Genomic DNA, 18211 nt, shown 5'->3' on the forward strand with positions numbered 1-18211 from the left:
CAGTTCACGGAGCTTCAATGGCTGCCAGTTGAAGCAAGAGCCCGTCAGATGCGTCTTGTGACAGTCCACAGGGTCCTGAACAACAGAGCTCCGGACTACTTTAATTACTTCGAGAGAATAGCACACTCACACAACACTAGAGGAAGCAGCAATAATCTAGTCCCCTGCAGATAGTAAAACAATAGGAGAAGTTTCATTCAGATACAGGTGCAGTGGAATGGAACAAGTTGCCTTTAAACATCAAAGAAACTGACAGTACAGCAGCGTTTCCACTGTAAACCAAATAGAGAATTATAGGTAGCAAATAGGACGTTTTTATTGTTTTATTGCTTTTAGCGTTTTATTGTTTTACTTGTTTGTAGGAAGTTTTTATTGTTTTATTATTTTACTTAGGACTATACATACATGGACATGCCCCCCCCCCCCCCCCCCCCCGGAAACAAGTCACAGACTTTATCGCTCTATTCCTGACAATCACAAATGCAGAAAAATTATCTTGCCCTATTTGACGGACTTCGTTCAATTGAACTTTCCAGGGAGTCTCCCAATCATGGGTCACCTATTGATAAGGAAGAAGGTGAAGGTTTTCGTCTATTATATATATGGCACAGATTTCTGGTTAATGTTTACTTCGTAGCAAAACACATCTAATGTTGATAACTCCAATTAATTATCACTGTGTGCATAGAAATGTTGAGTCAGTGCTTATTAGGACAACAAGGTACGGTCAAATAGAATGAATCAATGATGCTTTATGTCTACTTGTACATATCTGGTATAAGGCAAATACGTAATAGAGAAAAGTTACATTCTAGAATAGAGAGAGAGAGACTTGATAACCTGATATTAGACAGCCCTGGCGTTTAGAGAATCTGAGGTCTGTCAGGATCACGTCATCATGAAGGATGGAGAGGGATTCTGAGACTGAAGGCTTCCCGCTGCCCTAGTTATTCAACCATATACTATTATCCTCAACACACTGATTATTAGCCTCTTAGCAGCCTCTTTTTTTTGTTGTTGTAAGGATATGATTTCTGCCATGGACATGGGTCCAACATCCTGCAGGCCTTCTATAGAGGCACAACTCATAGCATTCTGACTGGGTGCATCACTGCCTGGCATGGCAACTACACTGCCCCCACAGCGGACAGCCGAGCGCATCAGTGGATGTGAGCTTCCCTCCATCCAGGATATATCAAACAGTGTGTCAGCAAAGCCCAGAGGATCATCAAAGATCCCAGCCACCCCAACCACAGTCTGTTCGAACAGATGCCTTCCAAAAGACGAAGTCTCTTCCGGAGCCTCAGGGCCAGAACTCAGAGGCTAACCAACAGCTACTCCCCGAGGTGACCAGTCTTATAAACAAGCCTACTGTAGACAATTGACTATTATCCCCAAGCACACCTGATAGGATGCGTTTTCCATTGTGCATAGGTAAACTCTAAACACTGTATCATCAGTAATCATAATCAAGTTGTAACATCTAAACTGTTGAGACTCAGCCAACCTCTCTGTCTCTGCCAAGCACCCTGCAACATGTAACTTGATGGGGGCCAGTGGAGAGACTGGGTCAAGAGGTCAGTATATTTAGGACCAGCCAACCAGCTGACTAGAGTCAAGTAACTGGGTTGTCATGACGACCAGCTCCTTATGGGAGATGAGGACTTCTCGTCAACAACTCTATCTAGACTCAACGGAGCCCTGTCTTTAGGATGATTTGTATGAGAGACAACTGTTTGCTTGATCATCAACTATTGCCCATAAGAAGCCACTGTAAACATAATTTTGTGTGCGTTCTCTGTCTGCATGTGACGGAACACATCCGGTACCGCAAATAAACTTGTATCTTAATTGTCTATCTTGAGCAATCTTTAAATAATTACTTTGGGTACCACGATCAACCAATCTCGGCCTCCGCCCATCATCAGGGAAACATCTTAACAACACCCCATGTATACGAACTACCTAACCTAACCTAACACCCACTGTCACTGGGTGCAGTATTCATGACATTCTACTTATACTATTTGATTTGACTATTTGTACTGCTAATTTTATCCTGTCTTATTTGTCTATTTGTCTCCCACAACTTGTCACTTGTCCAATTGTCTCACTTATGTCTTGTACTATTGTCACTTTATTTTATCTTGACTTATCTTGCAACGATAGTAGGCCAGAACGCGCCATGCTCCCATTTACATTTACATTTACATTTTTGGCATTTAGCAGACGCCTTATTCCAAAGCGACTTACAATCAATACATTTGAATACTAAGCATGTGAATCAGCAGTCCACTATTCGTTGCAGGAAGAGTACTCTAGCTCGGGCCGGGGGCCACTGATAGAAGGAAAAACCTTCTCCCTATCGCCTTCTACTAAAACGTTATTATTATTTTACTGGAGAAACTGAGAAACAGTACAAGGGGGGCAGTAGAAGTTCTTAGGGACACAGTAAAGGGGAAAGCGGGTGTCTTTAGGAGACGTAGTGGTGAGGGTCAGAAGATGTCTCAGGAGGAGCAGTTAAGATGTAACCTGAAGAGATGGGTCTTCAGTCTACGACGGAAGATGGGTAGTGACTCTGCCGTTCTGACAGCCGTGGGGAGCTCATTCCACCAGCGGGGAGCCAGTGTTGTGAAGAGACGTGATCGGGCAGCCCGACTGCTGTGTAGAGGAGGTGGGGCCAGTCGGCCAGCCGAGGTGGAGGAACGGAGTGAGCGGGCAGGGGTTTGAGGGGTTACCACAGATAGCGAGACGGCAATGTAACAGGTGGAACCTTTCTGTATATCATGTTTTGCTATAGTCCCGCTTTCGAGCTGCATGTATATAGGCACCGTTTTCATTCAGGATCTTAAAGTAGACATGTACCTTTGTACTATGATTGTACTCTTTAATCTATTTGAACCAAAGGCATGTTTCTAAATATATGTTATCTTCAAAAAGCTTACCAATGACTCATAGACATAACATGAGACAGGTACAGATCAAAGTCTGATAGGGCTTTCACACCACCATGGAGCCGCGCCCGTTTCCGTTCCCATTCTGGAACCTCCGAACCTTGAAACCAGTGTAAGCATCATCAACGTTGGGTGACGAAGGGGCGGGATAAACTAAAATGTCCCAACAAGATGGCAGCTACTTCACTGGAAATTAGGATAATATCTTCCACTACAGTATCTGAAATAAACACTATTTTCTATGAAAACAAGAGAGTTAGTTAGCTAGTTCTCTTACTAGCCAGCTGCTCCATTACTGGAATAGAATATCTTACGAAGTTTGCGTTCGCGCGTGTGTGTGTGTGTGTGTGTGTGTGTTTGCTGAGCATGTGAGGAAGATAGAGAGAATTATTACTTTTTCAATTACTAATGAATAGATTTAAATTAGATTACATTTTGTCTCCTTCCTTCTTGCCAGTCCTCACAGCCTAGAATATGACAGACCCACTGACAACGTCACGGTTCTAGTTTTTGGTTCGCACTGAGAACCACTATTTTCTGGTTCCAGCTGCGAACCAACTTTTCAGGCTCCAAACCAATTTAGCGTCAGTCTCAACACGCCGGTCGGTTCCAGACTAGGTTCGCGTTCCAGAACCGGCACGGTTCCTTGGTGGAGAGAAAGCCCTATGTGAGGGGCAACACTGCATGTGTGTGTGGGTCAGTCAGCTACCATTCAAAATACTCCCAATATGCATGCAGAATCTAATGCAAATCGTGTGTAAAAGGAATGTACATTTGCTTACACTGACCCTTCACTATATTTACTTATCTAATCTACCATAGGTAATAAATGAAATGGGATTTAAATAAAACAAATTAAGACGAGAAAAGGTGACAAAGACAAAAGCAAAGATCTGTATGCCCAAAACTTTGAACACGTTTGCATTCAATTTAACACATACCTCTAGTGTACTATTAAATTAATGACACAAGAAGTGTACATAGTTGACTCAGATTAGATAGTAAGAATATTCAAAGTACAACATACATACTTTGTACAGAAATACCACACCCAGGGTCAATTCGTCCAACATAAGTGATGAAACCTGCTCAGATGATATTACTACAGGGATTGTGCTCCCTAGCACACACAGAATTATACACTACAGTGCCCTCCATACTATGACCTCAGAGTAATTATTTGATTTCAAATCCAAACTGTTGAAGTATAGAGCTAAAGAAAGACAACATGCTTCCTCTTTCCAATACCTTTGGAGGGCACTCTATATGACACTCCTGTTTTAGAGAGCAATCTGAATGAATGAAACAAACAGCTGCATGATTAAGTCAGTTGTGTAATATAAATATATAATATTAAAACCAAATGCTAAAATGAACACCAGAAAATAAAATGTACAAGCATAAACTTTTTTATTTACCTTTACCAACTTTAATAAAATCATCGATTTATATTTGAATTTAGGAAAAATCTTGCTGTGCAACTTCATAATTGTCATTACAGCTAAAATCTTATTTTGAACTTAAGTCTCAAGATAAATATTGTGCTATATGACTGTGACGGCTATCAGTAGCCTGGTTGTCTGTCTATATGTTGGTGTCTGTAGTAGTGTCTGTTCTGGTTGTCTGTGTCTGTGTCTGTGTGTGTTTGTGTGTGTCTCTTTAAAATCTACACAGGAGATGAGTCCTAGTCCAGGGGATCCACCCCCCTGGATAATTGGGAAAAACCAGCCAATCCTCAGAGGCCACAATATTCAAAAGAAGATGAGGGGAAACCAGCAGCAGCTATTGTGTCTCACACAACAGGCTCCCACCACTTTTGTTGTATGCCATGCGGGTGGTTTACTTTGTTAGATCTCATTTTGTTATGATTGAGTTGATACTTTGTTCAGAGATGTTTGGTTGATACTTTGAGTTTTGTACTCTAATAGTCGCATTATACTTTAAAGATTTTACATAGTGACTTTTTTGTTTGTTGTTTCAAAACCATCCTAGGGATGTGTTCATTGTTTCTTTTGTTTGTGAGGCATTTGTTTGTTAGTTCTAATTCTGTTTCATTCATTACTATAAAGGGCTCTGCACACAGCGTGCGATTTCTGTTGCGCGTCAACGTTCCATTTTGAAGTTTGAATGGAAGTCTATGAGAACATCGCATTTACCCACACACGGCCCCGATTTTAATCGCACGGCGAACATTCGATTCCATTCATTTGACAGTGCGACAAAACTCGCACGCCGTGTGCTTTGTCCCATTCAAAATGAATGGAATCGAATGTTCGCCGTGCGATTAAAATCGGGGCCGTGTGTGGGTAAATGCGATGTTCTCATAGACTTCCATTCAAACTTCAAAATGGAACGTTGACGCGCAACAGAAATCGCACGCTGTGTGCAGAGCCCTTAAAGGGCTCCATTTATTTGTTGAGTGTTGTTGTTGTGCTAAATGCTCCCATGTATTTCCCCATCAAACACTACAAGTCCCAGCAGTCTAGAGGACAATTGCGGCAACATCCGGCCATGAGACATCCGGCCGCCATCTTTCAGAACATGTACAGAACATGGTACACCCCCTAAATCAGGGGACCCACATATTTTATCACAATATGTCCAGTTGTATCTTGTAGAAATTGTGGAAGCAATACAAGCAATATTGGTAGAGCCTATTGTAATCAGCCTGCCTGGTCCGACTACGTAACAATTGAGAATGGAATGTTGAGGTGCAACAGAAATGGCATCGCACGCTGTGTGCATTGGGATGCGATTTTTTATGATTTTCTCATAGACTTCAATGGTGTGAGTTGAAAATGGAATTTTGCGGCGCAACAAAATCGCATCGCACGCCGTGTGCGTTGCAATGGAATGCTGTCGCGCAACAGAAATCGCACGCTGTGTGCAGAGCCCTTAAGACTTCAAAACTGTCATGGCCAAATAAATATCTTTACTTTTACTCATACCAACTGTAATTTGTTACTTCTTCACCCTAGAGAACAAGAACGTAACAATGACATATACATACAATATCTATAGATAAAGGTAATTTATGAAATTTTTATGTATTTTTTTTTATTTTATTTTTTAAAGTTAGCATTTATTTAGGGTTAGGGTTGGGGCTAACAAAAATTAACAAAGATGATAATTCCTACTGAGGAAAAAGTTAGGACACCCTATGCCCTAATAGCTGATATTGCCCCCTTGGCAATGGCTGAAATAACCTCAATTAGACAACTGTCTACCAGTCTCTGACATCGACTGGAACGAAGTTTTTCCTATTCCTCCATGCAGAATTATTTCAGCTGTGTGGTGTTTGAGGGGTGTCTTGCATTCACAGCCCGTTTCAAATCACCCCACAGAATCTCAATAGGATTAAGATCTGGGCTTTGACCATTCCAGAACTCTCCATTTCTTTCTTTTGAGCCATTCCTTGGTGGATTTAATGGAATGTTTTGGGTCATTGTCATGTTGCATGGTTCACACCCGCTTCAGCTTTAATTTTTGGACAGATGGTCTCACATTTTCCTCAAGCACCCTCTGATGCAATAAATAATATTCATAGTGGATTCTATGATGGTGAGCTGGCCAGGCCCTGACAAACCATGACATTTCCACCCTCATACTTCACTGTTGGTATGAGGTTCTTGTGCTCAAATTCTGTCTTTGGTTTGCGCCAAACATGTCTTCTGTTACTGTGCCCAAATAACTCAACTTTGGATTAATCTGTCCAAAGCACATTGTTCCAGAAATCCTGGTGTTTGTCTAGGTGTTCCCAGGCAAACTTTAGTCCTTTGCAGTCTCTTTCTGATGGTAGATGCATGTACTGTGACATCAACTGTGACTAATTAATTAAATTAATTTTGCCATTTAGCAGACGCTTTTATCCAAAGCGACTTACAATTACGAATTACAGGGCCATTCCCCCTGGAGTAACTGAGGGCTAAGTGCCTTACCCAAGGGCACACTAGTAGTGGTGTGGCTTCAGGTGGGATTTGAACTCACAACCTTCCGATCACAAGTCCAACTCACTATCCACTAGACCACCACTACCCACCCACTAGAGCTACCTGTAGGTCCTGTGATGACATAGTTGGCATCGTTAAGCATCTTGTGGTCTGCTCTTGGGCTGAACCTGCTAGGACAGCCTGACCTGGCCAAGTTGGCAGCTGTTTTAAATGTTATCCACTTATTATTTTTCTGCACAATGTAATGGCTGATTTCTAATTGTTTGGAGATCTTTTAAAATCCCTTCCCAGACTCATACACATCTACAACCTTCTTTCTGAAGGCTTCAGAGAGCTATTTTGATCTGGCCATTATCTACCACTCACTTTAACAATCAAGAGTAAACCAAACTAAATGTCTGAGGTTTAAATAAGACGTTCACCAAAATCCTCTCTAACAATGTTCTAATCATTTGTACCTGATGCGGTGCACTTGATTCTAATTTTAGGCATTTTAAGTAGTTATAAATGTGTCAATTTTTCCTCACAAGAAAAGTGTATTTCTATTAATTACATTTTTTAAATATTTAGTTTTTGTTTTATTTGTTTAGTCATATTACCACCCTCTTTAAATATTTTTTCAAATGAAGATAAAATGTCCACTATATATATACTATATAGTGCCCTGTGTTAGTAACGGGAAAGTGAAACACACAACTTATTTTATGGTATTTGTGTCATGGTTTCACCATTCAGAAATTATAACACTTTTTATCCATAGTCCCCCTAATTTCAGGATACCCAACAACGATGGTACAGTTGCCCTGACAGGTGTTTCTAGTTCCAGTCCAGTCAAGGAAGCCATTATGAGGCTGAAATATCAGAACATTTATCAGAAACAGGCCAAAACCTGAAACCTACCAAAATCAACAGTTTGGAAGATCATTAAAGGAAAGAAAGCACTGGTGAGCCGGAGGATCGGACACCACGTGCAGGGGTGGAGGGGTGCAGGGGTGGAATTGTTCGATTTCAAGAGCTCAAGTACACAATACATTTAATAAGTCTCAGCCATTCTATTCATCATGACAGTATATTCAAATGAAAAAGACACAAACAGAAAGACATTCAGTCACCCTACATCAAATGCACATCTTACTGCTTAAAAAATGTATGGTACAACTAAATTAATCAAATGTACATATTGTATTACAAGACACATTATTTACAATAAGCATTTGAAATACAGTTGTGCTTCATACTGAACAAGCTGGGTGTATTTTGTATAATTGGGACTCATACAACATACCATACCAGTATTCACACAGACCTAACAAAGAGCTGATACTGTCAAAGTTCATTCTAGACAAACTGCAAAATAAAAGTATTTTCACTGAGATACATGCATTATGTGTGCTGACAATACGTTTTGGTTGTTTTGTTTTTTAAGTTGACTGACCAATGTAACAATACCTACAGTATTGATATGAGGATTATTGCAATACACTTCTTGAAGGAGAATGTGTTGAGAATGATTAATCATGATTAATCATGGTTAATCAGAATGTCCAGCAGCAGAGACATGTACAGGGCCGTACCGTTCAAAAAAAGGGACGGGGGACGGGGGTATCGTCGCAGGCAAATGACTCACAACTGGTAATGAATGCTTTGACAGTCAAAATAACTTAATTGATTTCTTAGAATTATTATGAATTTAAGTCGACACTATAACGTTGCCACAATGTTGATTGTATGACGCTTGTCAATAGTGTTGCTCCTCACAATAAATAGGAGAAGATCAGACACTTATGCTAGACACTTGAGAATTCACACTTACTGCCTGAATGAGTGGTCAGGAGGTGGCATGATGAGATGAAGGCGATGAATGGTATGAGATCATACAGTTAATTTGGATGTTAGAATAAATATGAGTCCAATAAGAAATCACTGCACATCCTTATTCTGCTCACTGAAAATTGCTTAATTTTGATATACCAAATTTGGAGCAGTAGAACATCGGAAACCTTCATTTTTGACAGCAGTATCCATATTTTCAAGTACAAAGTAACTACAGTGTTACTGTAGGATTCATCAAGCAATTTTACATTTCCAAAATACAGCACTTTCTGAAGGCCATGGAATCACACATTTTTTTGACACAGATATCACAGTCATTTCCGTTGTTGCAGGTAGGTGATCAGTATGTATTGACAGATCAGGGTGTTGAGATAAGTGGTAAAGGATTTGAAAGGCAAATCAGGATTATTCATAAATTAATCACTTATTTCAGAGCAAAGATGCCATTATTGTAGATGGCCAAGTAACAGGCAGATCTTTTGTCTTCTCTCTTATCAAGCTTATCTTCCACCAATGGCAATTGAGATTCAGTACCTACCAACTAAGCATCAACGCTAAAAACACAACAACAGTCCTTTGTTTAGTTTTCTTGCATGTTTGATTAGACTATAACGTGAACATGGTGATGACATGATTATCTTCTGAGATCAAGAGTAAAACTACTGTTACAATCAGCAGTTACTACCAAGATGTAATCTTACATTGCACACCACAGCACCAGTACCTCAACAATTCATTAATAAAAACACAATCCGTCCCAAGATGAAAAAAGAAAAAAAAGAAAAGTGAAACCCCTTAGTCTCTCTGGTCCTCATACGAACACTCTTCCTTGACCTGGCTTTGGCACGCTATTTGATATAGTTCCATTTGCGGACCTCCGGTCTGTGCTGTCACACAGAAGTCCTGGAGGTCTGTGCTGTCATACAGAAGTCCTGGAGGTCTGTGCTGTCATACAGAAGTCCTGGAGGTCTGTGCTGTCATACAGAAGTCCTGGAGGTCTGTGCTGTCATACAGAGGTCCTGGAGGTCAGTGCTGTCATACAGAGGTCCTGGAGGTCTGTGCTGTCATACAGACGTCCTGGGTTTACGAATGACTAACTGGACCGGGCCTTCGCTAGTGGCCTTGATAATGTTCCAGGCGTCGTAGTGCATGAGGCCCTGCAGAGACCTGCCGTTGATGGACACAACTTCATCACCCACATCAATGACCCTGGACAGCTCGGCGGCACCCCCTACAGGCCAAAGGAAGGGAGCAGGGAGTTCAGTTAAGATACAGATGCCGTTGTGTCATCCATTTCAAGACCATTGAGTTGAGAAAATAATTTTCTTGGTGATGATGACAAACATTGTAAAGTATTAAATATGTTCCGGATAAATGCAAGTCACAGATAATTATTACCATATCGTACCAACAAGGACTTGTTATTGCTAAAGTACACTTACATCCTGTGGTTATAGATCAGATGAGGGACCTCTTCACATAATTGTGAAATAAAGTGCAGATTGTTTTCTCTTTTTTGCTGTATTATGTCCTTGGGTTTTTAAAGGCACATTAAACCCAGTGTATTATTATGGATTATTGTTGAGGAAATGGTCAATTCGTACCCTCAAAAGGCATATACCTCACAGTGACTCAGAGCCTACACGGCCCAGCACAACATTCAGACCTTTGCAGTACCTCGTAAAGAAAAGTGTTTCACAGATCGGAAAAACAAGTAACCACAGGGAACGGAGAATCATTTCACTTTCGATGAAACTCAAATGTCTGTTCCCCCACACTAAAGGCTACATTGTGACGGTAGTGGGTGATGGTAGTGAGGGATAAGGGGCGCTCACCTTTAAAGATGCGTTTGACATTGAGCGGGCGGTCTCCATGGGCAGAGGCCTTCCCCCCATCCAGGCTGAAGCCGAGGCCCGCTGACGTCTTATGGAGTTCCAGCTTCAGAGCCCCATCAGGGCCTACCTCCACAGCTGGAACACACGGGGAAGCCAGGACACAACAACTCATTGAATATACTTCAAAATAATATACTTCAAAATGGAATCCACCCCAAGGCTGCCATGCACTCAAATGAACGGGGTGATGAAGCTTAACACTGCAAATCATCAATGACTCAGGGATATGTGTGAATTGTGTGTTCATTTTGGCGAGAATGAAAATGAGGCTTCAGTTTCAACAACTGAAGCAAGGCTGTTCTGAAACTTTTTTTTTATGAGATCATCTCTAATCAATTTCAAAAGTGTTTACATTTGGAAACACAAAGTTAATTATTTCTTAATTGGCAGACATCATGTCATCTATATTCTTATAGATGGTAGCCTCCATACCTGCTCCAGTCTCAACCATGTTGTCCCTGGAAGACAGGGAGGTTCGTCGTGCACGGTTTTGGAGGTCATGCCGAGGAGACATATTTGGTTCGCTATCTTTCACTCTCCGGATGACAACCAGGGCTTGTGTGGACAACCGGGCTTGGTGGAGACATGACAGGGCCTCTCCGTGAGTAGTGCCCTCCAAGCTTGTGCCGTTAATGGACAAAACACTGTCTCCCCTCTGAATGGTACCTTCCAAGCCAGCTACCCCTTTAGAGAAAACACGATGCACCTGACCAAAAGAGTTATTCAATGCAAGTTAAGAGCAGTCAACATGTGAAACACTGGAGGGAGACAAAATCAATTCACATAACTGTATTATATTGTATCTTATTTCCATATGAACCATGCTATGGCATACAATGTTTCATTTGATTTTGGATGTAAATGTTTATACTTGATACCAACATTGCAAAAAATACCACTACATATACTATAATATAGAGAACTGAAGAACATATGAGTTGTATCTCTCTCTCTTCACAGACTGATTTATTTCAGCATTCACTAAGAAACAAATACATAAAGACACCACTGTACTCACAGTTATGGCCTTCTGCTCAAGATCCACCCCTCCAGCGATGCTGAAACCGAGTCCCGAGCCCTCCTCTTTGGTAAAGACCACAAAGTGAGTATCGTCTTTAATCTAAAAAGGGGAATCGGACACAAGTGCGGGGGATTTTACACAATAGTCACAGAGAGAAAATACCTAAAACACAATCAGGCATTCAATCATGAACACTTCAATATTACAGGTCATGCAGATGTAAAATAACTTCTCTTATTACCTCAGAGAGAGCCTTGGCCTCCTGAAGCAGAGCCAACACATCTGATTTGGTCGTCAGAGAGGCCAGAACAGCCTGCAGCTTACTCTGGTTCACAGGAGAGGCAGCAAGCTCAGTCAAACTGCAGAATGGAAACAAAGAAATAAGGTCAATCCATGATTTACTGCTTCCTTCATCCTGATTTAGCATGTCTTAAACCTCTCAGATACATGAGTAGACTTCTAGTTCGATATAAAAAAAATGACATAAGGGTGATAAAAATATAATCTTTAATCCTTACGACATAATTGAACAATATCTAATGAAATATATCGAATGTTTTATTGCAGTGAATGATGGTACATGGGTGTGTTTCTCTTCAAATCAGGGACAGAAGGCTGTGTATTATAAAGCATAGATACTGTAGATCTCTAATCCTCTAGATTTAGGTTTCTACTTACCTTATGGACCAGCTACAGAGATCTGGCTGCTGCCCATTGGTCTTTCCTGGTACGGAGTCCTCACTACCCCCACTGTCTCCTCGGCTCATCCTGGTCCCGTTACCCTCCATGGAGGATGCAGCAGAGGAGCACTCTGTCGGGGTGGCTTCCGTGGCCCTGGTGGGGTGGATCTCCAGTTCCGTTTTGAATGTTACTGTGTTATCTCTGTCGCTGGTGAAGTCCTCCGTGCACAGCTTGTCCAGCTCAGGCATACTGAGTGCCCTGAGCTCCCTCAGTCGAGTGCGGGACAAGTTAGAGTGCCTGCTCCGTAACACTGGGGGGGTATGGGGGGTTATCCCCACTGGCAACATTTTGGGAATTTCATCCAAAACCTTGTCCTCAGTGATGGGGGCTTCACTGCAGCTTTGAGGAGGCAGGTCAAAGTTAATCAGAGTCAGGCTAGATGGAGACTTGTAAAGCTCTGGCGAAGAGGGCGTGGCAATGTTGAAATTGTCAACACAGGAGCTAAAACTCCTTCGTAGAGAACGAGAGTCCATTGAGCTCACTGAGCTCACATAACCGGATAGCCTCCGGTTGAGAGGCGGCTTGGAGGTGAGAGCGTATGACTGAATGTCGATACACCTGACCACCGGTTTGTCGAAGCTTGCCAGGTTTTCAAAGGATTTGATCCTCTGTCTGACAGAAAAAGGATTCGGGTCCACTGGCAAGCTGGACTCTGTGGAGAAGCTCCGCCGTTCCATTGCCTTTAAGTACAGCTTGGACCGGCTGGATTTTAGGTTCTCACCTGTCTCTGTTAAACTTGAGTTTTTGTGAGCATTGTTCATAAGCAAATAGGCCTCCTCTGCAGATTCTGTTGGATTAACCGCTGCATCACTTGTTATGCCGTTCACCCTGTCTGGGTTACCAATGGAACCAGAGGGCCCAGGAGCTGTCCTTAAACTACAATCTGCACTTCCATTGATATCCTTTTGTAATGAAATATTTAGGGTTTCTGTGAAGTCTTTTGTATTCACAGTTTCCTTTCGTGCAAGAACTGGTGTGGACGACGAAGAGGAGGTTGAGGATGAAGATGAGAGTCTAACTTCAATGAAAGTCCTCTGGGTGGTGGGTGTCTCGGGTTTGTCCTTTGGCTTGGCCGCCTTTTGCTCCTCTTGATCTGAGCGGACCTCGTCTTTCGTTTTGTTGACCAACTGTTCCACCTCTGTTGTGGAGGACGTGGGGACGGACTTGGCCTTGTCTTGCCCTCGGTCGCCTGGTTTGGGAGAGGCAGGACTGCTACTCCTCTCTAGCGGTTTGTTGGTCTTTAAGTTGCTGGCCATTTTCTTGGTTTGTAGTTTAGGGGACTGGTTGGGGGAGGAGCCATTTGCTTTTCTCAGAACAGGACTTACGGCTCTGGATGGTTTCGGAGAAAGCTGCTCCTGCGCTTTGCCTTTACTCTTAATGCTAAGGCCCTTCAGTTTGGGGGCAGTGCTCATCCTTTGTGTTTTGTCCTGGACTTTGAGCCTGCTGCTGGATAGAGGCGAGTCGGAAGTACTGCTTAGTGATTTCGGCCCTGATGTCCTGAGAGAAGGGCTCGTGGGGTTACTCTGGACTATCCTGGGTTCTAGGAAAATCAAAACATTCTCTCTCGCTCTGTCTCTTGCTGTTAGCGACGCCGATGCTCTTTCTACTGATTTACCGTTGCTCAAGTGAGAAGGCTTTGGTTCCACGGAAATGGAGTGGGATGGTGATTGTGTATTAGATTTCCCTGAAACTGGTGAAGTATTTGTATGCAGCCTTGCTGTCCTTTCCTGACTCCGTGGCGTGACGTTACGGTGAGCTAGTGTTGGGGAGGGACTACTGACACTTAAACGTGCCTGATTGGAAGCTACATGTGCCTCAACGTTGTCACACACCAAGTTGGCACCGTTGACATGGCACACTGTAGGCCCTACGGTGGGCACAGAATCGGAAGACTTGCATGCCTCTTGGCAGGGGGGAGCGTTCTGCCCCCCAGTCAAACAGGCACCTGAGGATGGAGAGGCCTGGACACCCTGGGACACAGAGGGAGGCAGGGATTGGGCTGTTACCACAGTGCAGTCTTTGTTCTCCGGGGAGACAGCGGCCGAGTCGTGTACCACATCAAAGGACCGGGTGTCCTTTGTGTTCTGGCTGCCACTGGAGACAGGGTGCGGAGGACACAATGGCCCATCTGTTAACTTGCTCGGCTCAGCTTGGCTCAGAGCACCGGGGAGCCGGACAGCACTGTAACAAATCTCCACTTCCTCCTCGTCGGAGTCGGTTTCCTGGGGGTCAGCGGTGCAGCTCGGCGTCTTATCTGCGGCGCGACTGTTGTCGGTGGCAGTGTCGCTCTCCGAATCACTCTCATCTACCATGTCGTACATGCATTTAGAGCCAGCACCGGGCCTCTGTGACCCGACTCCGTTCGAGAGAGCAGTCCCCTCGTCAGTGAGATGACTAAAGTTTCTAGAGTAATTGTTCAAGAATGTTTTCCCCACAGGCAAGAGGCAACCTTTATTTCCTGGATCCAAGACAGAGAAATCCAAAAGATTGGGTCGCGCCAGAGCCTGAGCAATGCTTTTCTCCTTTTCTGGCAGGCTCACAGTGTCTGGGATGCTGCAGGCTGAAGTCTCATTAACGTGTGCTTTGGAGAGTGTGCGTTTATCATCAGAGAAGCTTAGTTCCGTGATGAAATCATCGATATTGGTGACAGGTATTTCACTGCTGTGGTTTGTTTCGGCTCTGGGTTTGGAATTTGTCTCTGAGGAGGCACTTCCGGGGCTTGGGGCCCCTTTCCTTCCCAGACTGTCATCATTCACCTCCTGGAGAGGTGCAGACTGATCCATTCTGGAGGGTCCATCACATCCCCCCGATGACATCATTAGACTGGACAGTCGATCTACAGCTGAAGGACAAGATTGCAAGAAAACAGTGTTAACATTTTGTTGCCCCAGAGCCTAACCAACCCCCCCCCCCCCTCTACTATTCATATTAATTTAGAAATAATAATAAATGTAATCATTCATCTTAGCAGGCTGTTTAAGACACAGTCCTAATGTCAAGGCACAAATAAGACATGCAAGGAGAAATAAGCGGTGGAACATCATCAATCACTAGATATTCATTTACTGTATACTGTATATCAATGAGAACGCATCAATAACATCAGGCAGACAAGGACGTTTTTATTGGTTCTGGTTTAGAAATTAACATTCCAACTCCGGAGCTCCAGAAATACCTTTTAAAAACTCTCCAATCAAATTACAATTTCCCAAAATCTGATGTTAAATGAAAGCTTCTCCAGATCATACCACAAGCCTCATTATAACTTCCTCCTTGCAGAAGCAGGTCTGTTGTGCATTAGGTAAAAATGATGGACGCAATGAATGTGTATGAATAGGCCCCAGGGTGGCATGCTTTCAATGAAATCTGATAGCATTTAGTGTCCTATAGGATATATAACTAGATATGGGAACTTATGGGAGCAATTAAGCAGCTTAGAGCAGCACATCTCTAAGTAAAGAAAGAAATGTTGGAGTGTATAAAGATCCACATGTATGAATCAAACACATTATCATTATGTATGTACATACGTAGACACAGACAGGCCGACAGACAACAGAAAGGCATAGATAGACAGACAAGCAGACAGAATATCAGATGTTCTATAGATTAGATTACTTTGATCTGTGTTCTTGCCATGAGTGCTCTTGTTGTCACCTATGTAATATCTAGTAAGGTTAATGATTGACTGGTAAATCTTATAAATCATGATTACTTTGAGGCAAAGAGAAGGCATAGTAAAAAATCCTCAAAATGTGTCAGACTTCTGTTACTGGTGGCAATTGAGAGATCATGGTCTAGGAAAAGACTAGTGTTTGGCTGTGGTCTGGCAGCAAACGTCTTCCTGTTATTATAAGGGCAATGACCTTCAATCAGACCAATTACTTAATTAAACAATATGGAGGGGTCTGGAGGAGAAGCCTTCAGAACTAGTGGCCCACAAGCAAAATCAAGAGCATATGCAAACCTTAAGCCCAGTTCAGATAAAGCCAAAAGACAGTCTGCAGTTTTATAAGATTATTTTCTTGATCTGAACTACATCGTCTAATAACGTCTCCTGTTGCCATCTCTCAATCTGAACCTGAACCTAAAGACGTTTGAATGGATGCATGACCTCTCTACATTAAGCAACAGCATGGAAACTGCATTATCCTGATGATTAGTGAATGAACACAGATCGTCCAGAACTTCATCCTTAGTGACAAACAACAAGTAACTCACAGCAGTAACACCCCAAAAGAAAGCTATGCCAAAATGAAGAAGCTATGCAAATCTACTGTTAAGCTATGCAAAGCTACTGGAAGAGGTTGCTAGTGCAGGGGAACAGGTGCTCCTGCGGACTTCTAAGTTAACTACTGAGGTAAAATGAATCGATAGTCACCATGGATACAAAGCCAGCTGCTTGCAGTTCCCTTTGAGGAGGAGAAGGGTACTGCCAGCAAGGGAAAGTCAGCTGTGCTCCTACGTCTTAAGGCAGCGATGAGGGAAAGACAGACTGGTCTATTGAATGACTGTGTGCGGTCCAGATTTAGGGCCAGGACGGACTCTCTCTCTCTCCCTCATTCCCAGTGAGGTCACATCATACACGGGGGGTCATTCGAGTTCTGAGAGGCTGGTTAGTATTAGGCAGTAACAATCGCAGTGGGCGAGCTTGATGTTGCTATTATAACACTGTTAAAACAGAGAATGACATCACATGCTATTAGCGATTAGGCTGTACTGATTATGCTGTCTTCTCCTTGCCACTTGCCAACGATGTTATGCTGAATGAGGGTTTTAACAACATGTAATGTTTCACGCATTAGAGTAATATCAGTTAAGTGGACAAGGTGGCAGTCATCAGCTGTTATGGCATGTATCATGTCATTCAATAACAGTGTTATAAAACCATCATGGCTGAAGAGATACAGTGGCAAGACAAAAAAAAGTAAACCTTTTGGGATTACCTGCATTTATGTATAAATGTGTCTTAAAATATGTGACGCAATCTGATGTAAATGGACACCTCTCGGAAATGAGAAAGACGTCAAATTCGTCTTTAAAGTATTATTATTTATTTTTTTGATTTTCGTTTTTTTAGCTAACATTCAACTCGAAGATGTGAAGTACCCACTCGTTATTTTTCCGAACAGTTTTACGTTCATTAAATAAGTGTAATCTATAACACAATGACTTCGTTTCTTGTTGTTTGATGGGGATTCATTATCTTTGATGGGGATTTTCTGTGCTTAGTGATTTCCGGTGTAGCAACTTTCAAATACTCATGTCGTCTTCAATTTGTTTCCGATTTCAATGTATGATGCATCATTTGAAAGCTTACAATCTGTAGTTTAAGCACATGTAAAAAACAGAAAAATGATTTCGCCTACAGGTAGCCCTTTTCATTGGGCTGTGTCACATTATGGTCTGATCTTCATCTAAGCTACAATAATGAACAAACTTAGTGGGCCCTATTATGCACTTCTTAACTTGCCGTCTTAAGTCTTAATTAAGACGCACCGCCAGGTTAAGACCTACCGCCACCCTTATTATGCGCTTCATACACGCTACTGCTATTATGCAGGTGTCGATAGGCGCCCACACATAAGACGTAATACTCCCGTGCATATATTACTCATTGTGGGAGTGTTCATATGTTAATGAAGTGTACTAGGCGCCCCTGCTATTATGCGATCTGACTTTGCTCCTAGCGCTAAGAAGTGGTTTGAAAAGTTCTTAAGTTTAGACTTCATGCACGTTTTGAAACACGAGCGCGCCTCCGCGGTTTGCGCATGCATGTGGGCACACATGAACACGCACGTGGCTCCACGGCAAGAC

The 18211-nt window shown here is 42.6% G+C and overlaps 1 protein-coding gene across 1 annotated transcript in view; it reads right to left on the reverse strand.

Moving 5' to 3' along the window:
• Positions 1-9801: 9801 nt before the first annotated feature.
• Positions 9802-18211, reverse strand: part of pdzd2 (PDZ domain containing 2) — a gene marked incomplete at both ends in the record, with an annotated part of 86217 nt that continues 77807 nt past the window's right edge. Inside the window, 6 exons of the mRNA XM_080531550.1 lie at positions 9802-9968; positions 10573-10707; positions 11065-11338; positions 11651-11752; positions 11895-12012; positions 12332-15236. Of these exons, the coding sequence (XP_080387676.1) occupies positions 9802-9968; positions 10573-10707; positions 11065-11338; positions 11651-11752; positions 11895-12012; positions 12332-15236 (3701 nt within the window). The remainder of the gene's footprint in view (positions 9969-10572; positions 10708-11064; positions 11339-11650; positions 11753-11894; positions 12013-12331; positions 15237-18211) is intronic.

Source organism: Nansenia antarctica (assembly GCF_963989245.1).
Source record: "Nansenia antarctica genome assembly, chromosome: 5".
Lineage (NCBI taxonomy): Eukaryota > Metazoa > Chordata > Actinopteri > Argentiniformes > Microstomatidae > Nansenia > Nansenia antarctica.